This window comes from Xiphias gladius, chromosome 21, assembly GCF_016859285.1.
Source record: "Xiphias gladius isolate SHS-SW01 ecotype Sanya breed wild chromosome 21, ASM1685928v1, whole genome shotgun sequence".
Classification (NCBI taxonomy): Eukaryota; Metazoa; Chordata; class Actinopteri; order Istiophoriformes; family Xiphiidae; genus Xiphias; species Xiphias gladius.
Genome location: NC_053420.1, coordinates 11,878,840 through 11,906,807, shown reverse-complemented (window position 1 = coordinate 11,906,807; position 27,968 = coordinate 11,878,840). Strand labels below are relative to the sequence as shown.

Sequence of the window (27,968 nt, the reverse complement as noted above, 5' to 3'; positions counted from 1 at the left end):
ACGTGTAGGGTAGCTGATGGTAGCTGCATCTTACCATCTACAGCCCACTCCTCCTCCTTCTGGTCCTATGGAGCTTCACTGTAAATAACCTGAGTTTGTTGCACAGAGAAAGACAAGAGAAGAGTGAATCAGAAGTGTAGGTTCAAGTTCATGTTTATTTCTGAAGTATGTGTCTGAAAAGTTCTTTCAAAAAGCACAGGTTTCACGTAAAGGTGAGAAGAAGGTGTACATGACAATATGGTTGGGATAAAAAGAAAGTGAACCTCTCACATCCGGCCACTTGAAAATAAATGTGTTAGACACATTACTTCAGCCAACTTCATCCAGCCAGGCTGAGGCAGAGCAGATGTGCCTCAGGTTTAAGGCTTAAGCAGATCACACTTCTACAGGCAGACAGGAAACAGCTGGAAAATGAGAGCTGGGGTTTTTTCACTGTCACACATCCAACTGGCTCGGGAACTAATTTTAAGATGAGGTCCCTAAACTTCTTAAAATCAAGACCTAAATTAGTGCTTACTCCGAATCTGGGCCTACTGACCCGTTAAAAACAAGTCGGTCTGTGCAACCTTTTGGATTTTGAGTTTTGTTATAGATAGCCCTGTTTTATATCAGAGCTGTGTATTTCGCTGTTACACCTTTTAGGTGATTAAATAAGTCAAAAATAATTCCAAATTTTACATTTTAATGCAGTGTAATCATATTAATTTGTGATTTAAGCACCATTTAAAGCTTATTAAGTCAATGTGGTTGTCATTTTATTGATGGAAAAATAAAAATGTTCAATCCAGAATTTCACTGGTGATTTTCACAACCATTATACTGTAGATGCAACTTACTTAATCAGTGCCATTTAGATTGGCCAATCAGGCAGCTCAGATTATGAAATTACACCGAATATGATGTGAACATTTAACCCTTTTCTCTCTCTTCTGAGACGATGATGGCCATTTGGCATTTTTGTGAGTAAGAAAACAAGAAACAATTTGTACCATAACAACGATAATACAACTAAAGATATGTCAGACAATGTAAAAAAAATAAAATTTTTTCGTTTTTGCAATGGCTACATAGCCAACATTAGCATTGACAGCTGTTTACTTACCAGCCTAGAAGAAACGTTGCGAGTTCAGCATCAAACTTCATTCCTTTACATCCCAAACAGGTGTCTACAGTGGTGGAAAGCAACACTAATGTTAACTCGTTTTGATTCTATTTCTATCACTTCTTTTCTTCTACTGAAGTTAGCATGCTAACCAGCTAGCCCTAGCCCCTCCCGTCTCGTAATACCACTTTGCGATAGTGAGTCACTGTCCAGTCTGCCCTCGGTCCAACATGAGAGGATGAAGAAGTAGCACTACTCCGAGAACGTATTCTAAAACCTCTTGTCTTGTAAACACAACGATGGCTGAAGCTGTTGGTAAGTTAACAGCTATTAATGCTAACATTGGCTATGTAGCAATAGCTACATACGATATATTGCACCTTTAAAATTTAGATGGTCTGTATCATTTTGGATGAGACCGAACCATTTTTTGGATTTACATTTAATATTTTAAAACATATTTTCAGAACTGTAGGAATTTGTTATAGTACCACTATTGTACCTTGTACATCCGGTTTCATCATTTTGGACTGAACCGTTGTTCAAAATTTAGGAATTTGTGTCGATGGGAGAGCAATTTTAACAAGAAGAAAGCAGGAAGAAACAAGACTAAGAATCTACAGTGTTCCATCAGTATCTCTTTGAGGTGGAACTTAAGCATACTGGTGCATTGAGCTAAATGTTAACACATGCAACAAATGACAATGCTAACACGTTGATGTTTAGCAGATATAATGTTTACCATGTTCACCATCTTAGTTTAGTGTGTTAGCATGCTAACATTTGCTAATTAACACGAAGCAGAATTTAGGGCTGACGCTGAAGGCAATCTTTTAAGTTTTATTTGGTCATAAACCAAAGTAACCAAAATATTGACCTGATGAAGGCGTAGGGGGAAAGGTAAGGGGTCACCAAAGTCAATATGATACATATTTGGGAATCGTGTGTGACTTTACAAAATTACATGGCAATCCATCCAATAGTTGTAAAGATATTTCAGTCTGGACCAAAGTGTTGGATCGACTGACGAACAGACATCGCTTTCCTTGCCTCTAGCATGGCAAAAAATACCAGCAAAAACAAGAGGTTATAGACTATTAGGTCTATAACCTACCTATACCTATTCCTGTACCACTTTTGCTGGTATTTTTATATTAATTAGGTAACCAGGCTGGTCACCTATTTAATATCTGCATCATAGGACCAATTAACATTGATGGATGACATTAGTTGTGTTTTCTACTCTGATTCTGCAAATCATTGGCACAGTTCTATAGCTGTGGCCCTGTGTACAAATTTTGGGTGTATTGGGAATCTTGTAAACTAAGCCCAGGTAATTGTTCCATTGGCACTCCCACCCTGGTAGTCCCATCTCCTGCAATGTACACGTGTGCAGTGGAATGATTGATGTCATTTCTTATTTACTGTAGTCCACAACTTTGTTTTTACATCACTTGAAAAATTTACAGTGCTTTTATTATCTTTTTAGGTATTTGTTTTCCATTTAGACCATGTCTTAGCTGTTTTTCATAGGTAATTTGAAATACATGCTTTATAAATAGCACAAGGTGCTTGCAATACGAAAAGACAGGATTTTGTATAAAATCAAGTTAATTTTTCTGTTTAATTTTGCAAACTAGCCTCCAGTTGTGAGAGGAGTCTTGCTTTGGTTTGGATTGACTGAGTTGTGAATGCCAGATGGTGGGCTTTCACATAACTGCAAATAACGCTGGCAATTGGTTGAAGCTTTTATGTTGGGAAGAAAAACATGGAAATCAGAGAAGCAAAAGCAGACGACTCGAATAAGACACCCCCTTCCTGTCTCGTCTGGGCTCTTGTGATGTTCCAGAAAGCTCAACTTAATATAAAATGGTAAACAGAATGTCTTTTATACAGTAACAGTTCATAGCATCATAGCAGTGGCCAGATACAACAAAATATGTTGCTATTGGTTTATTCTTCAGTGATTTACTACCTTTTCTGAATGAATTAAACATTTCTGAATTTGTTTTCTGTTTCATTTAAAAATCAGTGTGAACAAACGACCCTGAAAGTTTTAGCAACAGACACAATACTCAGTGTATAAAGAGTACTCAGTGTATACTCAGTGGGGCCTGCATATAAAACTTGTCGAATGTAATACCGACAGGATAGAAAATGTTCAAAACTATGAAATATAAGCACTCGTTGAATGGGGCAACACCTGTTTTTTAAGGAAATGAATTAATCAGATTAATTAATTAATAAAATTAATCAGTCTAATATTGGAAGCCATGACTTCCTGATTTAATGGAGCTCTGATCTCTACTTCAAAGGAACACACAGCAACAACTGGGCTTAAATAATGAAAATTTATTAGCTGCAGTCTGCTAACACAGGATAAACGCAGTGACTGATAATTAAGATGCAAAGTGGAGCAAAAGAAACATGTCAATCAATAACTGATAAGATGAGCAATATGATGAATTGGGCACTGGTGGGAGAGAATATGTTCATGCCATGCATGGTATGGCTATATTGCTGTACGGATCCTAGGACTTCTGTAAATGAAGTTTAAGGATTAGAAGATTTTACCAGTATTTCGACATCAACCTAGTCATGAGCAAAAGAAAAGATGGCTTTGCCTACTTAAGTTGGCGGTCTGGAGATTTTCGGCTGGAACCAAAGTAGTTGGTAGATGCAGTCGGTGACCTTTCACAGCGGACTCTGGGTGGACCCTCCCTCAGGCGTTGTGGGTTGCCTAGGCAACAGGTTCTGCAGAGTTTTCTCAGCTGTTTTAGTTTCTGGACGTCTACTAGACCCTATCTCCTTTGGCACCGCTGATGATTACTCTGTAGGCCGTCGGGCAGGCATGCAGCTGGAGTATGTTTCTGACGGGTTGATGGCGGAAGAAAAGCAATGATTCTAATTATTGTAGGCTATTTAACTTTCGCTAGATAACTTTAGGAAGGATTGGCATCAGCCGAACAACACAAAACCTTAAAAAAATCTTCAAAGCGAGGCCGTGGTAATAATTGAAAAGTTATAAAAATATTCTAAGGCACTTTCTGCTCTTCTCATTTGTTGTTGACTTGGCTTACAGAATAGAGGAGCTACAGGTTGTGCGTACTGATAAAAGCTTGAAAAACACGTGGCAAAAAAAGAACGAAAGACAAGACAACAAAACTACAGAAGAGCATCACATAATAGTAATAAAGTGCAAAATGGCAAAAAGCGCAAATGGCACAAAGCCAAATGGCAAAAAGCAACTAGCAAAAGCAAGGCGCAAAGTAATTCAGCTGTTTTTATTCCTGAGAGCCGGTCGTGCTTATTAGGTGTGGACCACAGATCCTCCCTTTGTTTCAACTGGAGAAGCAAGTAATTTTCTATGGAAGTTTTGAATTGTTCAATCTGGAGTTTACTTACAAAAATATCTGCCTTTCAGCGTGACTCATTAAAACATTAAACATAAAATGATATATAAACCTAACGGCATTATTAATAACAGAAAGGAAGAATACAAACGTGGATTTCAAATCAGTACATTAATCAAAACTTCAACGTACTGCAAGTGGTTAATTAACTAAATAACACAACAAATTTTTTCCTAACACTAATAATAAAAAAATGAAGATTACATAAATCCTTTGATTAATAATAATAAAGACACCACTGTGAATGTTAAATATCTATTACCTCCCGTAAAATGTAGTAGAGGGGAAGTATAAAGTAACATATAATGTAAAGTGTCCATCAAAATTGTACTGAAGTACACGACTTGAGTAAATGTACTTAGTTACTTTCCAACACTGCTAAAAGAGACAAACAATAAAGAATTTATAATGGTGTACTCCACTTTACACCTTTTGCACCCAAGTGCCAAAATTGTGGCAGACTTAACAAAATACTGAATATTCCTGCTACTCTCTATTTTAAAATAAAAAGCTACAAATATAAGCAGCTGCAAATGAGTGAATGAACTGGGCACTGGCAGCAGCTGAGATGGTGTTGCGTCAAAATAGATGTACTGGATAAGTGCAGTCTGACTGATTGTCCATCCGAATTAAACCAACATAATGCCTGAGTCGCATAACTGCTCTGTTCTCGGCATTTTGGCACCCCGCACCAATGAACTATGGCATGAGAAAAAAAATACTTTTGTTCCTTAATTCATGGAGCCCAGTGGAAAAAAACATTGTAAGAGGGGCAGTGTTTGAAAAGTCTTTAACACAAGCACAAAATATCTCCGACATGTTGTCGGGAAAGTTAGTTCTGGAACTAAAGTGAAAGAGAAACAGAACACTGGGCTCCACATAAGACCACCCGACCCGGGTTTCACTGCCAGGATAATCTGGAGAGGAAGGCCTGTGGACAGCTGCTGCCCTAGCCTCAGGAGGGTCTCGCATCTCCCACTCTGAGTCACCATCCAGACTCTATCAAAGCTCTCTATGTAACTGCCAGCTTAGGCGGTGGAGGAGGATGTGGTGAGGATGGAGATTGTTGGGGATTTCTGATGTGGCTGGGATGATAGGGAGCAAACCGGAGCTCTAATTCCGTGAAACTCCATGTTTACTCTAGCTTTTGTAACCTTATCCTTTTGTAGAATTTTTGCTCTTGGGCCTGTTTTCTGTCTTGAACTAAGCTCTACCCACACTGCAGAACAAACACTCGCACCGCGTTTTATGCTCCACCCTGACCTCAATGCATGGGCTACAATTATTACGATAGTATTGTGTATGATTCACCAAGCCTTATGGAGCAACTGTGGGAAATTGCTCTCTGAATTGAGTTCTTGGAAGCAAAAATGGGAATTTTCTGAGGAGACAATAATGCCTGAAAAGGAATTAATTTTAAAATATTACTTGTAATCTGTTTACCGTACATATATGCAACAAGATATGCATGCTTAGAATGGAAATGTGATAAAGTGAATTATCCACAAGCACAAAAATAAACACATGTATACAACCCAGAGGTAAAATTAATGAATGCGGAGTGCATGGATACTTGATTGTACTGTATTGTCATGACCAAGGTGGGATAAACAAAGAGCTTTTTTATTACATAGCAGTTACCGCTGAGGTATTACAGCCATTATGGCAGCGGTGAGAATATGAACACTTGAAGCCGATAAAGCGACATTACAGCTGGGTGTGTCGTGGCCCTGTGACGCTGTCAGCCAGGAGGACAGACATCCATCACTTGTAGAGTGTCCTCAACAGAGGAGAAGAGCAGAGGGGAGCTCGACAACGTCATCCATCATTTCATTTTTTTAAATGTTGACTTTCACTCAGAAATGTTTGAGCAGGAGTTACTTTCTGAACTCAGTAGGGCTCAGTATCAAACTTAAGTTCTTTTTTGGTACTGACTGAAATGTTCTGAAACTGTCACTGAATTACTTGTCAGATTCGTAATTATTCTAATTATTTAATCAAATTGTTCCTTGTTAGACTCCTAAATATTCCGATGTTAAACAGTATTATATTTAGGCAAACTTTTTGAATGATTGCTTGTTTTTAGCCATGCTAGTGGTGTGACTCAAGGGATGGTGATGCCGGTCGGTCCAACACTTTAGTTCACACTGAAATATCTCAACAACTACTTGATGGATTTCCATGAAATTTTGTACAGATATTCATGATCCCCAGCAGATGAGTCCTAATGACTTTGGTTCCACCTTATGGTGGCTCCAAACCACCTTGAAGAAAACATATTTGGTTTTGAGTGAAATGTCATGACACTTACTGGATGAATTGCCATGACATTTGGTACACAGATTCATGTCTCCCTCAGGATTAATTGTAATAATTTTGGAAATCCCTTCACCTTTCATCAGGCCAAAATTGTTTCCGGTACCGGAAAACTAATTCCCATCAGACTAAGCTGTACCTTGTGCTTAGTGCTAATTAGCAAATATTAGCACGGTAACATGCTAAACTAAGATAGCGACCATGTTCAACATTATACCTGCTAAAAGTCAGTAAGGTAACACTGTCATTGTGAGTATTTTGCCATTACAACATTAGCATTTAGCTAAAAGCACTGCTGTACCTCAGGACAGCTGCACAAAATTGCTTGTATGACTTTAGACTCTTTATACTTGTTGGACTACTTTTAACATTTGAGAATCCTGGTGTTTTATGTTACATGAAAAACAGGGTTTTGTGGAAAAACATGTTTCTCAAAGTACGATATTGGAAAAAGTGTATAGTTTTGGCACCAACAGATTTCATAGTAAGTTATCATCAATCAGAATACTGCAGCCATTTTTTTTTTAGGGAGGGTGTTTTTTTTGTTTTTGTTTAGTAATGTATTCCACTATTAGTTTGTCATAATCTCCACTAGGGTTTTGTTGTTGTTGTCTTCTATTGCATGAATTAATAAACAAAGCAGCAGAGGGAGATTCTTGGTGTGAAGTGGTCAGCCCTAGTTTGGATTGCTCTACTGGTGTTGCTCTACTTTGAGAGGTCCCCAGTCATCTTTGTGATGTAAGCAGTGTGTCTCTCTTTCTCTCTCTCCCTCTCTCTCTCTCTCTCTCTCCCTCCCTCTCTCCCTCTCTTTTCCTGGCTGCGAGGAGCAGAGTCGAGCATTGGAAATAGATCACATCAGAAGGGACGTTTGAGTCCTGATGATGGGCAACGTGTTTGTTTCATACATGCATGATGAGTGGCTTGGCTCTCAGCGGGGGCCACCAGTTATGGCATAATGCCGTCGCCCGTGGTCAATGTGCTGCCTAGTCTCAGTTCCCCCTAGGAGAAGACACGCTGTGCTTCATAATTTTGCTATTTCATATAGCAGTGTATATTCTTATGCATTCATGTATGTTTACTGGAGCGAGAGACAAGCATGTGAACTGAACACAGGTTCAAACAAAGCGCTGTATTATTGCAGAATCTTAAGAAAATGACAGGTTGTGCATCTGTGTGTGTTGGTTTGTGGCTGTTTACATGCACAATTTGGAATTACCTCTGTATACACTGTAGATTCACCTTTATTTGATTTTTTTTTTTTTTTTTTTTTACCCACACATTCACACATATAGTTACCCTTGGGTTTTCACAATGTCTTGTGATTAATAGTGACACACCTCGGGGAGATATACAGAGTAGGATTTTGTGCATGTAATGAAATATTAAAGTGTAATCCGAGCGAGACCAAATATCATAACTCATGGTGCAGACGGCAGAGAATGCTCAGGGTCAGTTCAGTGTGAGGACCCTGCCACAGATGGGACTTTGGAGGAGGGATTCGTTTTTATCATTTTTTAATATCCCCAGCATGGCTTGTAATGCATTAATTCAGACATGCATTGAAGCTATTGGAGAACTGAGGCAGGGTGAGAGGAAAAAATGACATAGGTAACCTAGTGAGAATAGTGACCCCCTTGGTACAGTAAGCCTCAGTATGCACTGAACCTCAGCAATCACACAGTCTTAATAAATAAAAGATCCTGTGGAAATCCTCTGCACATACCAGAATCTCAGGGATTTGATGTTGTTTTTGTGTGTGTGTGTGTGTGTGTGTGTGTGTGTGTGTGTGTGTGTGTGTGTGTGTGTGTGTGTGTGTTTTTGGTTTTTGTTTTTTAATTACAGGAGGTCATGTAATAATGGATTCTTGTTTGCATTCTTGTTTGTCCTTTCAGGATTTCAGAAGCCACATGGGATGCATTATTGAGATGAAAGCAAGACAATATGCTTTTGGAAGCTATTATTGTTTTCTGCAGATTGTTTCGCATGTCAAAACTTTCTTTATATATTGTTTCCTGGACTCGAGCTTAATGGAGAGTGGTCAGGAGATTTCAGTGGAGAAGCCAGCACTATGCAGGACCATTTGGTCAAAGATCTCTCGCACCTCTCTCAGTCTATTTCCCTGTCTTTCTCTCTCACTGTCTTTCATCTTACACCTCCCTCACCTGCCACCTGCCTGTCAAAACCTTCACAATCGGGCCTCTATCTTTCACTCCATCGCCCCATTTCTCCTCTTGCGTGATCTTTCCACTTCCCCCTCTGCACCGCTCCCCCACCTTGATGCTGGTCATGCCCGGCCCTGCAAATACTTTGCCAGTGTGTGTCTGATTAAAATGTAGCCCTTGAAGAAATAAAATATGTGGGGAGAATTTCATAGTTTCAGCTTCCAGCTCCTTGTGCACAGATAGCATGTGCTGGCGGAGACGAGATTTAAGTTTCATTTTTCCTTTTTCCACTCCTGGTGGTTTCTGGCTCCAGTCACCATGTCTCTCTCTGGGTGTTTCTGGATCAAGACATGGCAGCTCTTGCTGCTGAATTATATAATATCTCTGCTTGGTTTTTAGTTAATTAGTCCAAGCAGTAAAGAAGCAAGGGGGGATGGGGAGATTGATGGCAAGAGGGAAGGAATGGTGTGTGGAGACGATGAGGGTAGACTTTCCCTCCTTTAACTCGGTCCAATTTGGCCCAAAGGAGGTTGCTAGGGAGGGAGTCTAGGTCAGGGCTAAGGAAGGAGAGGAGTGCAGAGCAAACTGAGCTGAAGGCTGTGTGGGCAGAGGTGAACATCAGAAAATCATCTCACATCTACCCTCAGACTGGCAAATTTCATTATACTCCTCATGCAGAGCTTAACTGTCAGCGTGTGTTAGAGGACCTTGACATGCATTTTACCACTTTATGCTCTTGATGTTATTACAGATTCTGAACGTGAGAATTATATTTCAGGACTTTAGATGTCAATGAGGAAGTTACTAAAAAGTGAATAGCCTTGTAGAACCAGCCCACAAATTTTGCTCACTCATTGTGGTCTGACAAGGCTTGCTATGTAGTTGCTTGGATTAGAGGCATCGTCATCTGGTGTAGACCAAAATCTCCTTGCTGATGATTGGATCCACCTTAAACAATGGACAGATAATTTACAACCTGAATGGAGGGACACGTCACTCAACGGGCTGTTATTGTTTTATGACTAGTCAGAAATTCACTGAAGTGTAAAATGAAGTTTTGACTCATCATAAATGCACTGTGGACCTCTTTAATGTAAATCCAGTCGATCTTCCCATATGAGGCTGTCCTCTTCAGATAAATGACAGCACTCGTCATTTGTTGCAACACTTAAATCGACCAGTGTTTACGTTTTCCTAACATGCAACCTTTTGTGGTCATGCTAAGAATGACTCTTCTCTTTCGAATCAATGAAAGAAGTAATGTGACGCTGCTTTAGTGCCTCCAAACCTCGTAAAGAGGAAGTTGGAGTTGATAGCTGGGCATAGAAAAAGGTCCTACTTTGACACCTTGAACAAGGACCTTGTAGTGAGATTGTTTTGTTCAATTATTAGTCATTCAGTGACAGCGAGGCAAACTCCTACTGCTGAAGCTTGTGATACGATTGAAAACTTCAGATTATTTTTCAGATTATTTTTTCATCTTAACCAAGTAGTTCTTTTAACCATGACCACAACATTTCCCTAACCTTAACTAAGCATTTAAGTTGAGTATATACACATAACCAAACCTTAGCCACAAGCAGCAAATTAGAAAATGCTCATACAGATTTTATTAGGGTCACAGGTTTCATTCTGGAAGGCACTGACAAACAATGTCATAATACCGATAAGTGGGCCAGATCAGAAAACATTCATATGCGTTGTTTGGGAAAGAGATGACAAACTTTTTAGTTTGAGTATTTATTGGTCAGCTGAAAAATGTTGTGAAATTTTATCGAAACTATCCACCAAATGTGATTTCTCGATACAGTAAATTTGTGGTGACTAAAATATAAGCAATGAAGACAGTGAATCATGTTCAAATTTAGATCTACAATGCCTACTGTAGTAAAAGGTTGCATTTATAAAGTGCTTTGGTCCAAAGCACTTTACGGTTTGCCTCTCACTCACTCTCTCTCACACACACACACACACACACACACACACACACACACACACACACACACACACACACACACACACACACAGATGGCAGCGAGCTACTATGCAAGATGCTGCCCTGACCACTGATCATGTAAACTTGGTGAGTCTGTGATTAGTGGACAACCCACTCCACCTCCTGAGCCAAAGCTGCCAGTTGTTAATATGTTCAGAAGTTAGAAGGGGCAAGTGGTGCTCAGTTGAAATTCAAAATACAGCACCACTCACGCCGTACTCTCAACCATTCCTTGTGGTTCAATGATTACTATATGATGACAAAAATGGCGCTTGTAAGATTTAAGGTTAGAAGGAAATCTTAAAAGAGTAACATTGACACAAATTGTGAGAAATTTTTTTAATTAGCAATAGCCGAAACCCCAATGGTATCTTCACATTATGTCTTAAATCAAATTTCTTTTTCTTAAACCTAACATAAGCCACACAGAAGCACCAGAAGCAGCTAGCTAACAACAGGCAACAGCTCAACACTTTTCAATCAAAGCTAGTGGACGAAACTTCAAGTTTTGATGCAAATTCTGACTTTGGCCTTATTAAAAATAGCTGGGCCTGCAGTCCTCGTCGCTCATTTTGAGTCACAGCTGAATCACACATGTTCATATCTTAAAAAAAAAAACCAAAACCTTTTTCTCTGTGTGTCATGGTCAGAAAATCTGCAGATGGAACCACTTTCGCGAAGCCTCAGTTCACTTTGCTCACCAGATGTCACCCTCCCCTTGGCAAACACTCGGACCAGGTCACAAACTCTATGTAGCGACATGACCAGTCAGTGACAGTGACATAATGTGGCACCTAGAGAAACAGACAAACTGAGAAGGAGGGGTAGGAAGTGACAGACAGAACAACAGACAGAAATAGACACAGACTCCATGTTCCACCAGCGTAAGGCTGCACATCTCACTGCAGAGGGCTGTGTTCAATACGTTCAGCTGAGGAGAGTGTGAACAATGTAGTGCAGCATAAACAAATAGGGCAACAGCAGAACAGTGTAATCCCTGAAGGGCCAACGGGGGAATGCTGATCATACTCTTCTTCCTATCCTTATGACTTTGGGCGGAGAAGTTGGCAACAGTACAACCTTAAACTCTCACTGCATGTCTGCTTGAGTGAAATATGTTGCATGAGTAAATGCATGTAGTTCAACTAACTACGGCTGAGGCAGTGAAAAGACAGTGATCCACATGACCAATCCTGTACTCGCTACACTGTTTCTTTCATTCTCTTATGTGTAACAAACTTTTCAGTGGATGATACATGTCTGCTCTGCAAATTACATCTTGCGCTCTTGTTTTTCAGAAATAATCTGTATCCAAAAGGGAGCGATGTATATTTTATATTTTGTATTTCATGAAATGTCCTCAGTCTCTTTAGTGAGAATGCTGTTGTTTCTTTGCGTATGTAGACAAAAGGGATTTGTCTATAACAAAACAACTATTTTCATTTGAAACATATTTGCAGAGAGAAGTGATTGTCACTGACAATGACACTGAGAGTAACTTGTGAGTCCAAGTAATTTATTAACTTATTTACCGAATAGTTACATTTCAGTCGTGTGACCCCCGTCAGGCATTTCACATTACAAATGACAACAAGACTGCAAAGAACAACAACCAGTCCCTATAAAACCAAGCAATCGACCATTAATAAAATAAAACACAACCTGAGTAGGGGTGAGCGAAGAGAACGCAACACAAAAAGAGTCAGCCTTTGAACTGTAATTCACATTAGCTTTCTAGCCAATAATCTTCTGGTCCTCCCTACAAGCACGGAGACATGTATTGTGTTACACCTTGGCTTCCTGGAAAAGCTGCCAAACAAACATCCACCATGGGAAAAATACCCTGCAAATGTTAGTTTGCAGGGCAGATGGTTAATCAGTTATTCAAATGTAGCACACTGGGCACTTTAAAAGCTCACCTGTAAAAATCAAGATCGGTCAGTTTAGATGCTAAATTGTGTTATTCTTATTCTTCAGTACCTTTGCTAACTAAATGCTGTCAGTCCTCAGCTTGTAAGCTACACAGACACTGGCCTGCCCACTCAGAGGTCTGATGGCTAAAGGTGCATTCCTGATGTATTGCCAAAGACCTTTTTTTTTTTTCCTTAAACTATTCTTTATTCTTTCTTTGGATGCCCATTAGCTTCCCATTAGCTTTCACAGGCTTGCTAGTCTCCCTGGGGCCCATATCTTCCCGTCACTCTTCAAAACATAAATTTTAAAATCACTTGGATATTGATTTTTGACTTCAAAAAGGGATGACTATGGTGATCCCAATGTGGCCTTAAGCTGACATTCCTAATAGTGTACATGTGGCATATGATAAAGACTAGTCATAGATGGCATCGTTGGATGGTTGGTCCACCACTGAACTGTCTCAACAATAATCGAATGGGTTGCCATGAAATCTTTGTATGGATATCCATCCATAATTCAAATGACTTTGATCTCCTGACTCTAGCGCCCCCATGAGGTTGACAGTTTTGGGTCTTTAAGTGAAATTTTTTGACCCTTAGATGGGTTGCCACGAAATTTTTGTACACACATTCATGTTCTTCTGAGGATGAATTGTAATCATTTTGGTCTTCTCTTAACTTTTATCTTGCATCATCAGGTCAACATTTCATTTTGTGTGAACTTTGTGTGTAGTGAAAATTAGCAAAAGTTAGTCTGCTAACACGTTAAACTAAGATGGTGACAGTGGTTAACTCAACACCTGCTAAACATCAGCCACCACTGTGCCAAATTACTGCCCCTCAGAGCTGCTAGCATGGCTGTGAACTCAGTCTTTTTTTAGTCTTCCCTTCTTTACTTCACCACTTTTACCCCTTCACCTCCTCTACACATCTATGCTTTCCCAACTCTTCTTGTTTTCTAGGTATTCATTTCCTTCATATTCTCTGTCACTCTGTGTGGTTGGATGTTTTCTTGTAGTCGAGATAAGGAGGCCAGTGTGATCTCATGTCTTGCTACATCAGACAGCAGCGTATTGAGATGCCAGCATCGTGTCCCGTTTGCCTGCTGAGCCACATAAATCAAACACATGCAGACACAAGGACATAAGGAAAGAAAAATTAAAAGATATCTGTGAATGATTGAGTACCCTGTTGCCTTGTAAAATAGAGCTGCCGAGAGCTAAAAAAAAAAAAATACTACTGTATATACATACCTGTGCAATAGTCTGCCATCAAAAAGACCTTGAATGAGTAAACCTTTGCTTCGGGAGCGACACGCGCCCAGAATTTATGGCCTGGTTTACTAGCTGAACATCATTCTTGTGATCGACTTGGGGACTTAACCTTAGAGTAATATCAAAAATGATGTGTCCACAAATTTTGTTCCTACGTAATTGTATGCCTCAAGGTTTATCACATCTTACACAATCCCATCAGGCAAAGCTATTTGTATTGAACTGCATTATTTGGAGATTGCCACATCCACCAAATAGAGATTAAAATGAGATTTACAAATGAATGTTGCTGATAAATGTTTTTTGTCATTTTCTGGGATGTTTAATCCTCAGTCCACAAGCCTCCTGTGTCACCCATATCAATTCTGTAATTTACATTCCTCCCCCACCTTTTTTTTTGCATTTTTATATGAGATAAACTACTTGCTCCAGTTATTATCTTTTACAGACCATAGATTACAAAAGGCTTTGAAATGTAATGTATGTTTTAAAAAAATATGTGTGTTTTAGACCATATTAATGTTTTTGTACCCTTCCTATCTCTAACACTGCTGGTGTCTCTGGTGTCTTTATGCACATTGCCTCCACAATGATTTCTATTTTGGTTAGAATTGATTTTCATCTGTGATAACAAATGTTCTTTGTTGAGATATCATCCCACCCTCCCATTTTCATTTACCTCGTCTGATGTAGCAAAGATTAGATTCTGTTGCCAAATGGTTTAGTTAATGATTTCATTCTTGTTCTTTCCTGAGATATCAAACCTCAGTGGCTCCTTTCCATTCACATTTCCAGTGTTGTAGAGATTACATTCTGTTGCCAAATATTCCATACTTGTTTTATAGATCAGACTGAATGTCATGCCAGATAAGGAGATGTCAGTCCCTTAAGCCTCAGATGTTTTTTTCATACATACATGCAATGGTGGATTTGTGCTACACTATTGCTTGAAAATAATATTTTCTTTCTTTTCTTTCTATTTTTAGGCACCAGAAAAAGCTGGAAAATTATTTGGCAGACAGCTAAATGAATGGCATAACTGCATAAATGCAGCATATGCATTGCAGTATGCAAAATATGCAATACAAACCCTTCATTAAGTCATTGAAGTGGATTAGATGTTTGAGATAAATATAAGACGTGAGAATGTTGGTGGGCGTGTGTGGAGAAATTAGAATACTTAGAAATGTCTCATCAGTGATACTGTCCACCATCACTAATTTAGTTTTTAAAGCTGTGATGCTAAGAGATTAAATTAACTTTTTCTTTTCAGGTACTGTGCAATTTTATAAATCTAAATTAGATCTTGCCTACTTTCAAGTTTCATGTGTTTATTTTTGTTTGGATTTCTTTAATCAATGCTCAATATTAACTATTGTGGTTCATGGTTATTGTCAATGACCCGTTATATTTAACTTGTAATACGAAATATAGTTGCTGTTCAAATCCAATAATTAAATCAAAACCCCATCACTGCTTTCTGTAAAATGTCTAGGGTAATTTTAAAATTGATTTAATAATTGATTTTTCAATCATTTTTATTTTATAACAAGCTCACCATCCATTGTGGTTAAAGAAAATGTGAGTGAAATTGTCCTGTAGTGCTCCATAAGAGTGGGTAGAATTAGCTTGTCATCACAAGTGGTTTCACTAATATTATGCAGTGACGTTCTTAGCCGACAATTCAAACTGTGATGTGTGTCATTAATTTAAATTCAGTCATCTGCTTTATTTTTCTCAGTTAGTTTTGTCGAAGACGTGCGCCATGTGCGCTCTGAAGGAAGCGTTGTGGAGTAAGGTCATTATTTTCTTGTCATTCACAGCATGTTGTTCAGGCTAATACTGTATAATGTTTACGCCGCAGGTAGGATAAATTCTAAAATAGTCACTAAAGTACAGTATCTTAAAGGAAAACCTCTATTTTTGACTTGGTAGAGGAACTGTACTCATTTTCTCTGTCCACTTTTCTTTATGTGTTTTTTGATCTAAAATGCAAAAAAAAAAAAAAAAACTGAAGGCAGGTTGCCACAGGAGACTGTATTTTACTTTAATGTAAAGTGGAGAACCACATAATCAATAATAATAAAAGATTTCCTCTCCCAAGTACAGCTTTAGTTCTAATAGTTATTTGGGGTTATTTGTTATTTGTTCAAAGTGCATTTACTGTATCATTTAAGGACGTTTGGCCAATCAGAACTGAGGACTGGACCGAACCGAAAATGGAGGAAAACCCAGCTAGGTGTTTGATTACACTTGGGCGACTCATAGGTTTATCAGTTTCTTTTTAACATCGAAAGGTTGAGGTGGTGCAAGAGCTGTAGAGGTCACTGTAGAAATCCACACTGCATTTTATTTTGTAGAATTCCCCAAACACTGTTCTGGGTTGATCACTGCAGCAGCTTGTACAAACAAGGTTGTGAATTTAGTTTTGGCTACACTTTTATAGTAAATTGGCTTGGTGTGGATTTGTGATAATTCTGGCACTATCAAGAGGGTTCAGTTTCAGTTTTAGTTTCCAATTACCAGCTAATTGGGATAGTCCAGAGGGCCTGTGAACAGCTTTACCAAGACCACAAACAAATAAAGAGTGTAAATAAAGAGTGAGCTGTTTGCTGTATTGACTGGAGGGTGTGTTGGCAAAACAAACAGTGTGTGTTAAGAGTGTTGTGTTCGTGGGTTAATTTTCCCCTTGAGACCAAGCCAACTGTAATGACAGGATCTGAGAGGCTCTGTCGTCCTTCCAAGTTTTTCTGAGGCTGCTGGAAAGGGTGATCGTTAAAAAATGTGCGAGAAAAGTCTCTATTGACACTGTAGAAGAAGACATGATGACTCTATAAGACAAAAACGTGTTAGATTCATATATTTTGGGTTAAAGGGGGCAAGATAACGATATGATTTTATTTCTCATTTCACTTCTTTAGCTTTTTGTCAACCAATTCTGAGGCTCTTATACTTCACTTGAGTATTTAATTTTATGCTACACTACTGGTCAAGTTTTTCTCAATTCTTTATCGAAATTTAAGCAGTTCAAATCCAGTGACTTTTTTCAGGGATTAAGAAACTGGTTAATTTACAGCTTTCCTAAGGCAATAGAAGTAAATGAAGCCTTGAAAGTTAATGGAAACAATCCTACAGGTGCCTCTGTCTGTACAGAGGCAGTGTTGGAACAAACTGTGTTACTACTCGCTCTGATGTATTATTAGGACAATACTGTACTGATGGAAGTAGTACTGTATGTTGTTATCAGAATGGTGAGAAAAAGGCGAGTAACAAAGGAAGACAGACTGGTCGGTCAGGGGTTCATCCTACAACAAGATAATGACCAAAAACATTAGAAGAACAGAACTGGACTGAGGCTTCACCTGATGGAAGACCAGCACAGTCTCCAGACTTAGACCACATGGAGCTGGTTTGAGATGAACTGGACAGAATTTGAAACCAAACCTGTAAGTGCAACACATTTTATGGGAGCTTCTGCAGCAGTGTTGGGACAAACTTTTTGAACAATATTTTATTTCCATTGTAGAGAGAACGTCACAAGTGTGTTCGGCTGCTGAATAAGCCAAAAACTTAGACTGAATTTAGTTCAACAAGAAGTTTCCATGATTCCTTGTTTTTTTTAAATCTCCAATTGTTTATTTGTTCTAGGCTTTAATTTTGCCTGCTTAGTGGCAAAAATTACTTTTACTTGTAATGTGTTTAAGTGTTTTTACAGAGTGGTTTTGTTATTTTTGCTAAGGTAAAGGATTTGAATACTTCTAAAACACTCAGGATTTTCAGTCAGTTTAATCCTAATCAATAAAAAATATTTTCCTCATAGAATATTTCCCTACCTATCCCTACTGGTATCTAGCCATGAAAACAGTTTTTGTTTTATTTGCTAAGAATGTTTGCATGGCTAAATACCTCAAGGATTATGTAGAAAAATATATTTGGGTTGTTTGATTTGGGTGACCTGAGCCTTTAATAAATTACCATTCTTTCCTTTAATTTTCCCGTGAAATATAACTTCAACGGTGACTGTAAATTCATTTGACACAGTTGCCACAATGGCATTTATTTTGTCAATGAGACAAAATAAATGACACATGGATTTCATAATGTGAATCTCTGTCTTTTCCTGGCTTGGTGCAGTAAAGGCAGAAATTAGTCTGCTAGAAGTAAGTGTTTGCTTTGCTGAAAGCTTCAGATACAAGATACATAATATCATTACTGATTCAGTCAGCAGAGGGGGTTGTCAGGAAGGATGGAAGGAGTGGAGAAGGAGGAGGTGGAAGAGGAGGGTGCAAAAAAAAAAAAATCTAAGGTAAAATTACAAAATGCCACAAAATGAAATAAAGATGAGTGCTCCACTGAGCCACAGACTGAATATAAAAGAAAATCCTGTGAAATATACATGGCTGGTAGGAGAGGTGAGCAGAATGCTAAGCTCCAAACTCTACCTGTAACCCACAATACCAGCCCTGATCCTGAGCCTGTTGATCATCCCAGAACATTTAGGGATCAAGCAAGGCGCTGCAAACTGTCCAATGGAGCAGCTTCCTGTTCGCCTAGGCAACAAGAGACAGGAAGACATTGAAAGGAAGAGACCATCTCCCCATATTTAATAAGATTTTGTGTTATTTTTCCCTGTCTGTAATGCCTTTATTATTGCATATTGGCTTAGCGGTGAAAGGTATTGATTGTGAGCCAGAGCCCAAACAGGGACTGAAGAGAAGGAAACAGAAATGCAGGGTGTGGGCTTTTACTGAGGTGATTTGTATATGTTTAAAAAAAAATGTTCTTTCCCTGTCAAGTAAGGTGTTATTTTCCAGCACCCTTTACTCAAACGAGCAGGATGCATTTACTGTACTTATTTAAATAAATCAAAGCAGTCGTACTTACTAGTCTCTGACAAACTACCTCAGGGAGATTTTTTGTAACACGTTGTGGCATGTAGGGACAATCTTAGAGTAACAATAGGTGTATGATGCACGTGGCAAAATGAACAGGGAATGCTAGAAAAAAACACCTTTACATGTATTATCATCTAGAAGAGGCAGCCAGACGAAAAATTCCAAAATAAGAAAGTAATTATTTTATGTTAGTTTATTTGAGTATTAGAGAATATAGATGCAATGACTACATGTTGCATATTGTTTTGGCAGTGTAGATAATGATACTCAGTTCAGAGCAGTTCTGCTGCTCATTTAATCCCATTTAAGCCCATGTATACTAAAGTAGGATGTTTAGTTGTTTTAGTCTTTCCACCAAACCACTGACCAAAAATGATGAATCGGAGTAAGACAAAAGCAAGAACGGAAAGATGTATGGAGATGATAAGTGAAAGATTGTGTTTGCGTTCCTATTCTTAGCCTTGCAGTGGAAAAATAGGACTAATGATGCTTCCTGACCTTAATGCCTAGCACTCAAGGTCGGCCCTGATGCATCATGGGCAAGGTGTCCTGGACCGCTGAGGAGCTCTGCCAGACTGAGTTTGTTGCTGTTGTTGTTGTTTTCTTTGATTTTGTCCCATAATTTATCACCGTTCTTCCTGAAAGAATAACAGATATAATCACAGATCAAGCCATTTATTCTTTATACAATTCAATTTATTATTCAGCAGTGCAGCTCTGAGGGGTACTGCCAGCACTTATTCTGCAAGTTACGCACCTGATTTTTCACCGTTTCTTCATGTTATGCACCTACTTATTTCATGCTAATGCTAATTGGAAAATTATGTAAGAGAGATAAATTATGTGGGCTTTTCAAATAGATAGAGGAAGGTGTAATTGAACTATGTGTCTACGTATCTTTACTAAAAGTTTCTGTACATCTGGTAGCATCATGAAAATTTGCTCCAAATGTATCGCATCTTGACGCTAACTTAAGTTTCGCGCTCTTTAGAGCCGCCAACATTACTGTGGCAACAAAGTTCAACTGAACGCATATACACAGACAGTGAAAGCATATATGTTTGGGTTGTTCATGGTCAAAAGTCGACCCCTACAACAGTTGAAGGTAGTCTGTGTGAATGTGGGAGGTATTCTGTCACAACTTCTGTCTGGATGTCGAAGTGCTGTGTGGAGTAGCTAGTTAATGCAGAAATTACTTGCTAGCTTATGATTAAAAATCATCAAACTGATATCATAATCAGAAGAAATGCATCACTTCATAAACATTGGAAAGATACAATGCTGTAGAAGCAGGATGTAAGCCAGGACACGAGAGTATTGAGCTAGCAGGAGATATGCAGTGTGGCAGCTCACCACCAAGGCTGTGTAGGCACACCATTCACTCTTTAGTCGGTCCTTTTTCAGCATGCAGCCTAAACATAAGAATTTAATGGAGATTTATAAAAGTAAAATTGATTTCATGGAGGGGCTTGTGGCTTTTACTTTGTGTTTTGTCCAACGTTGAAGTTTACTGTTTACAGTTGGATCAGCTGATGAAAGCACAGAACAGAAAAGACATCTGTCGTTAAAACTTGTCTAATTTCCAAGTTAAGATTATAACCATAATTATGAAGGCATCTGATGAGTATATTTTCATCATATAAAAGGTTTCACAGGATCTCTTGGATATACAAACATTTTTAAAAAGAGAAATCCTTCACATTCATTGCTCTGTCGGATGCACTTAAAGTGACAAGGTAAGTAATGGCAGCTTCCACCTACAACCTGGGTTCATCTATAATGTGATAGTGGCAAAACTTTAGGATGCAAATGATGCCTTTTTTTCCCCCCTAATTGACATATTGATAAAGATTGTGTTTGCACACCATTCCTAGAGCGTTTCTCTCATCTGTCTCGGAGGAAGAGAGTGTGCATAAAGAGACAAAGGGAAAAAGGATTCAAAAAAATAAAAGGCGAAACAAAAGCGAAAAGGAGAAGAGCAAAAGACTGAGAAGCCAATGCAGAGGAAGATGCAACCAGGAGGAAGGCTAAATGTTGAATAGAGGGAGGGAGAGGCAGCCTGTCTCACTTACTTGGATCATTAATTTGTGTTCTAATTAGCAGGAATGCCACAGTTGGAATGTGACGCATACGTAAGGACGTGGAGTGTTGTGTGTGTGTGTGTCGTGTGTCTGTGACCTGCCCTGGCTCCAAGTCTCCTGGCTTGTTAGAAATGACAGATTGACGCTCTCCTGCACCCCCCACCCACCAAGCTCACCCCACTCCCCTACCCAACCCACCCATCTGTTCTGGAAACACACCAGATCTTTAGACCCGTCTTGTGTTTACACCATGTGGGCGTTTGTGTGCGCGCGTGTCAGTCAGTTCACTTTTGTCATTGTAAGACTGGTTGGACCAGTGGGGGAGCACAAGAAAATTCTAGTCATGCTTTTGTTGCATTCATCATTTTTGCTACTGTGAATGCCAAGGCCGAGCTGGTTCTGTTGATATAAGCAGTTTTGCCTTTTAAGCACATATTTTTCAAACTGAGTCTTTGCTACGCAGAACATAATGTTGTTGACTTCTTTCAGTAAGAATGGTTAAAATTTCACACCCACTAACTGTCAAAAGAGTTCTGTGAAAAAGCTAGAATCGACTTCGATGGTCACTGTTAATATCCTGTGTTTTCTCACTCATTGGGGATAAACTGCTTCAGCCAAGCTTTTCATCAGCTGTCCCCTGATTTTTAAAGACCCAGACGGTACAGTGAGCCTTGCCTCCCCGGGGCCTTAAAACATTCATTTAGATAGTGCCAATAACCAATCTTCCAATATGTTTCTTCTGGACATATCTTTAAGGAAAAACGAGGGAGAGAAATGTATCAGTGTTGATATTCTTTCTTCAGTGACATCACATTTATAAAGGTTGTGTGTGCGATTGTGCGTGGGATCTGGCGCGGGCTTCACTGTGTGTGTGTGTGTGTGTGCGTGTGTGTGTTTACTGAAGCTATTCCAGTAAAGCTTCTAGCCCAGGGATAGAGGAGAGCTGCCCAACGCGGTAATTGAACCACAGATCCTGCTGGACTATTAGTCACAAGTCTTGGTCTGTCCAGAGCCTTTTATCGCTGTTGAATCAACACAAGCAGTGTGAATGAGAGCTGGTCAGTGATACAAATGCAGCTATCTTAGCACTGCCACATTTTCCCTTATACAAATCTTCCGTGACAGTTTCTCCGTACCTGAGAAAGGTCTTAGAAGTTTTCTGTTTGCAGAAGTCACACAAAACTAGGGTCACCCAGTATAGCGATGAGACTGTATCATTTTGTCAGGCATCAGAGATTTTGACTCATCGCTTATACCAAGCAGTCCATTGAAAGAATAATCCTGGTTTATTACAACTATAACGTCAACATCCATCGGAGTTTACACACCGACCTCTTGCTTCATCTTTGACCTACTATGCTTGCCGTAGCTGTGCATGCACAGTTTTCCAATGAGGGACTATTAGCAAAATTCCTGGTGCAGTAACTTTCAGTTTTACCTCTAAATAAAGTAATTTAGATAATCTGATTACTATCTGTGGACAGACATTTTATTATTGGATTTGGACCAAAAAAATCTAGTATTGTTTAGGATAATCTCAGCAGTTAACATGGCAATTACAGTGTTAAAACTAATAGAAACAAGAGCCAAAACTACCAAAAAAATGACTCAAATTGTAATAAAACAGGATTATCTTTTATAATCTCTGGATGTAGTTGGTGAGAGCAGGTGATGTTGCAAATCAATAAGAAGGACTACTTTATAGTATTATTACTACTTTTTAGATTTTTTAATTTACCGATTTACGACAAACAGACATAACCATCTGGTTATTTTACCCTCAGACTTTCTCTCCTTTGTATTTCCAAAAATGTCATGATTCACACCTGTTTAGATTACGGACACTAGGATTGAAACATTTATAGATAGACAGATAGATAGATAGGCAGGCTTTAGTGATCACTGCAGAACTAACAGGGGATATACTGTAGGTATGAATGTCTCATGCATCTTTCCATAGGGTACATAGATGTATTTATTTGACTGTACAGTATGAATGTGGGCGTCTGCGGTCAAGGATGATGCCCATGTGCGTTAACCTGTGAGTGTGTACATCTGGGTGTTGACAGTGACCAAATGATCAGCTGCTGGGCAGCACCCTGCAGGTGAGATGACCTGAACTGAAACAAAGTGACTCTCCTGTCTGCCAGAGAGGGAGAGAAAGAGGAATAGTGCTGTCCTCGGTAATGTTTTCGGGCTGATGGAAAGACAGCAGGCAGGCGGACAGACGGCCCAGAGAGATATAGGTCTGCTTACACCAGTGGATAGCATGTCACAAATAACTGCAGTGGACACAACCGTCTATGGAAAGACAATCCTGTGTTTCTCATTTCTGTTCATATCTACTTTGATATTGGTTCTCAGAGTGTGAAACCGAGTCGAATGATGGAAGGCCGCGGTCTCTGGAGGAGGGCGAGCAAAGGAGAAAGAGAGAGGGAGGGAGAGTGTGAATGAATGCTTTGGACAGTTCTGGATGAGCAGAGACACTGACAGCTTCTCTCTCTTTGGTTTTGTCTGTACCAGCCTCTCCCTCTCTCTCTCTCTCTCTCTCTCTCTCTCTCTCTCTCTCTCTCTCTCTCTCTCTCTCTCTCTCTCTCTCTCTCTCTCTCATTCCCTCTTGTAGTATCATTACTTCTCTATTCCACTCCTCTTCATCTCCAGAGTGGATTTTATATGAAGTCTAGTACCCACTAAGCAGTCGTTGGATTGATTAGGTTTCTATCTACATTATACACCCACCCCCCATCTTGTGGCTCTTCCCGAGGAACAGAATGAGAGCAGGGCCGCTGGTCAGCACTCTGGTTCTCTGCGTCCAGATGGTGGATGTGAAAGATCCCGGTTAGGGGTCCCAAAGCAGCGTCCTTGAAGCTGGGTGATTTATGCACTGGCAAAGGCATCCAAAAGGCAAGAAAGGAGAAAAGTTACTATACATTATATGCTCATATATGTATGTTTTGCTTCATCTCCGTCTCTATCATGAGTAATTTTCCCTTCATTTTAATTAAGTTACTCTTAAAGAATATAAACACACTGGAGCCAATCTTTTGCTTTCTATGCAAATAATGCTACAGTAACCTTGTCACTTCAGCCTCGGTAGCAGGTGTGTGTTTTTGTGTGTGCGCATAACCTTGAAGCGAACAGGGGAATGTCGTCGTGCCCTGCTGCCAGCATCGCTAAGGGGCTTTATTCGTTGGCACCTCCCACCGTTTTCTCTCCAATTAACTCTGCCATCAGCTCTGGTGAAGACAGTCTGCCCCAAGCTGGTGAGTTGTGTATCCCCTTGTAGGTTTGAGCTTTGCCCCTGCTCAGCCCCGCTCGGCTTAGGCCCCAGACGCATGGAGAGCATCCTTCACAGCAGGGGGGGAGCAGACATGGAAACGCTTAGTCTTTTCATCTTTGTCTAATCATCCTATTACATCCCTAAAGCCGGCCGACTGCTGCCAGGTAGCAGGGAGAGAAACTGGGAGGCTGGGGCTTTGACAGCAAGATGAAAGGAAAGTGGGAAGGAGGGAAGAATGGAAGAATGCAGTTAAGGGGGAGGGGTGGAGGAAATTAAGGAAGGAAGAATCAGGAGCTATTCATAGTTCTGGTCCTGTGGATGTTGATGTGTGGATGGACAGAGGGATGGGTGGATTCTGGGGAGGAAGGTAATAAGAGAAGGAAGAATGGAAAGATGAGGAACTATAGAAAGAGTCATGGTTTTGTGTTTCAGCCTGCTCATTTATCCTTTCATTCTTTCAGTCCAGTTGCTTGTGCAAAACATGTTCTAATTCTTCTTTCTTTTATGACCCTGCCACTCCCATCTGCCTGCCTTTCCTGCCAGTAGAATCACCTGACCTGCTCGTCCTCCCCGTTCACCTGCTCACCTGTTCCCCATTTGCCCATTACCTCCCTAGTATTTATACCGGTCCATCTCCACTTGCTCTCTGCCACATTGTCTTTGTGCCATGTGCCTCAGCTTTCCAGCGCTCTGTTCTTTGCCGGTCTGTTTTGACCTTGCCTGTGTTTTTTGGACATTGACTCAGCCTGACCCTTTGTAATTTATTTTCCTGCTTGGATTTTTATGTCCTTGTTTTTTTTCAAAAAAGACATGGTCATGGTTGTTAAAGATGGATGGAAAGGTGAAGGAAAGAGGAAATAACGCGAGGAAGGATGGAGAGATCAGAAAATTAAGGAAGAAATAATCATTGATTGAAGGAAGGAAAGACGATATATCGGAAGGACAGAGGGATGAGGGAAAGGAAGAATGGAAGGATGGAATTAAGAATAAGGGATGGGTGGAAATAAAGCAGTGAAACAAGGAGGGAAGCATCAGGAGTCATAATAGTCATAGTCATAATAGTAAGGATGGAGTTTTTATTTATTTATTTATTACTTATTACAGGGGAAATGGAGGAAGGATGGAGGAATGAGGAGTTTTAGAAGGATAAGGGATAAAAGAAAGGAAGAAAGTATCAGAAACATGTCAATTTTTTCCATGGATGGATGGAAGGAAGGAAGCAAGGGAGGAAGGAATGGATTAAACAACAAAGAAAACAAATTAAATTCTTGTAGCATTTTACTTGAAAAAAGCACAGAAATGTACAAACCTTGATAACCAAACTCTTGTATATAAATGCTAGTTACTGGTTATGATGAAGCCCAAGACACAAAAGAAGGCAGATTGAAATGAAATGAAATTAAATGGGTTGTAGGCAGTGGGATGGCAGGTGGCTAGAAAAAAAGGGAAGCAAATGGAGGGAAAAAGAGCAGGTCTTTATTATGGTGAGTAACTTTGACACGCTCGCATTGCGCTCAGTGCCAGTCCATCCGTCATCCAGCTCTCCTACTGATGAGCACTGGAAACAAATCTGAGGAAGCCTGGCTTTATTTTACCGCCTGGGTGACTTGTCGGAGTCGTCACAGGCCCATGTATCCCTGTATCCCTCCCCAACAGACGTCTCCCAGGCTCAGTTTCACCCGCTGGGAATCTCTACCTCTCTTCTCCCTCCCTCTCTCCATCACGTCTCTTCAGTATGCAGATAGTTTTTTTCTTCTTCTTCTTTGCCAGTCCCTTGTGTTTATTTGACTTTTTATTTATCTCCAATGTTTCTGCTGTTTATGTTTTTGCGGAGTGAGTGTATGTATATACGCTTGAGAAGTTGTAAAATACAGAGGGCATCAATCACTGTCATTTAGCCGCTCAACACATCGCTCATGCTGCCAGAGCCCGAGTACCCTAAGCCTCCGCCGAACTTTTCTTGCTTAGTCTAACCTCAATGAATTTCAAACTCTTTCAATACATAAATCTATGAGAGAGAGGAAAAAGTGGGAGAAGAGGATGGGGTTTGAGGTGATGAGGACAAGCACTTTTGTGCTTTTGCAATCTGAGTCAAATATATGTTTAAAAATGAGAAATCCAGGAGCACCACGTCAGTTCTCATATTCCCCACACCCAAGGCAGCCTGTCTGCCACTGCGGCCCCCTCCGGTAGCAGATTTCTGCAACAGTTATTTAGATGAATGATTAAAGTTAAGGCACAGCCAGCAAGAGTCTCACCACTGTTATTTAAGGAAGAATGGGAGAGTTGTCATCTTTTGATGCATCGCCTGCTATCCCGCATGCAAACGAGACACCCTCACTCCACCGATGCCTTCCCACTCCCTCGCCCCTCCCTTCCTCTCAGATGGGTCCCTAAAGACTTGCCTTGGGTGATTGATCAGGTGCTGCTAAATCATAACTAGAGAGACATGTGGGAAGTCTGCCCAACCAGCCGGCCAGGCAAAAACACTCCGGCATGCTGATCCAATGTGATAAGTAAGATAGGAGGAACAAGGGAGGACTACTGCACAGTTGATCTATGGCCACTGAAGTCAGGCTCCTGAGAGTGAAAGCTTCTAATGGCTTTATAGATAAAGGATACCACAGTTTCTATTAACTTTCCCCATTGTCTACCTTTGAGCAGACAGCATAAAGAGACGTTAGACAAGTTGATTGCAGGAAATGGGACATTAGCAGTGTTTTCACAGTCCAATTTTGTAGGTTTTAAAAACAGGATTATAAGTTTAGTGCAAGGGTAAAGTACCTTTCATTCAAATTGTAAGACTGCAACTGAGGAGAATCAAGTTCACCAGGCCACGATTTGCATTTTTCTTTGTAAAGTTTCTATTTTATGAATGTTATTTTGTTTTAATTGATTGATATTCAGTTTTTTTTCTTAGTTATGTAATTCATACTGATATAATGAAGATATTCTGCTATATAATACTTGTTCCACATAATGACCAGGGGAGTTATTCAAACAATATGAATGGCTATAATTTCAATGTTTCAAATCATCTTAACCTTTAATCATGACGTTTCTAAGGTCATGATTCCTACAGTTTCTAGTTTTATAGGATGTCCATATGGATCTTTCTTTCGAAGGCCAAGCTAGACAGTCAACATTTTCCGGTGTCAGTGCCTAGAAACCCCCTTGTCCCCTAAATTACACACACCTGACCCTGCTCGCTTTCTTGTCACATTTCCCTAATGACTCAACAAAGAAAAGATAAATTAAAAGGGGGATGCACCTTCTTCTTTAAATGAAATCAAATGATTCCTGAAATTACAGCAGATCCTTTTGCAGGCAGTTTTAAATTTAAAACCCCTTATGTTCCCATAAAATTCCTCTGGGCTTTTGCTAACTCTATCCAAGGTGTAATGACGGCTCCAGCAACAGGTCTTGCCTAATCTCCCAGGTGGTTGCATGACTGGTTTTAAGGCTTGGGGATTAATAACACTGATTGTTTTATGCAGTGGTTTGTGCAACTGCTGTCGGCTTGTACCAGATTT

At 39.8% G+C, this 27,968-nt stretch overlaps 1 protein-coding gene across 3 annotated transcripts in view; it reads left to right on the top strand.

Annotated features, from left to right (window-relative positions):
* The window catches only part of LOC120807000 (neurexophilin-4), a 116,530-nt gene that overhangs the window by 75,362 nt on the left and 13,200 nt on the right, over positions 1 to 27,968 (top strand). The window contains exon 1 of one of the 3 annotated variants that reach the window (XM_040158594.1): positions 17,543 to 17,625. The exons of the other annotated variants lie outside the window; for them this stretch is intronic. Within the exon in view, the coding sequence (XP_040014528.1) occupies positions 17,596 to 17,625 (30 nt within the window). The 5' untranslated portion in view covers positions 17,543 to 17,595. Of the gene's footprint in view, positions 1 to 17,542; positions 17,626 to 27,968 lie in introns of those variants that run through there. 3 annotated transcript variants of the gene reach the window in all.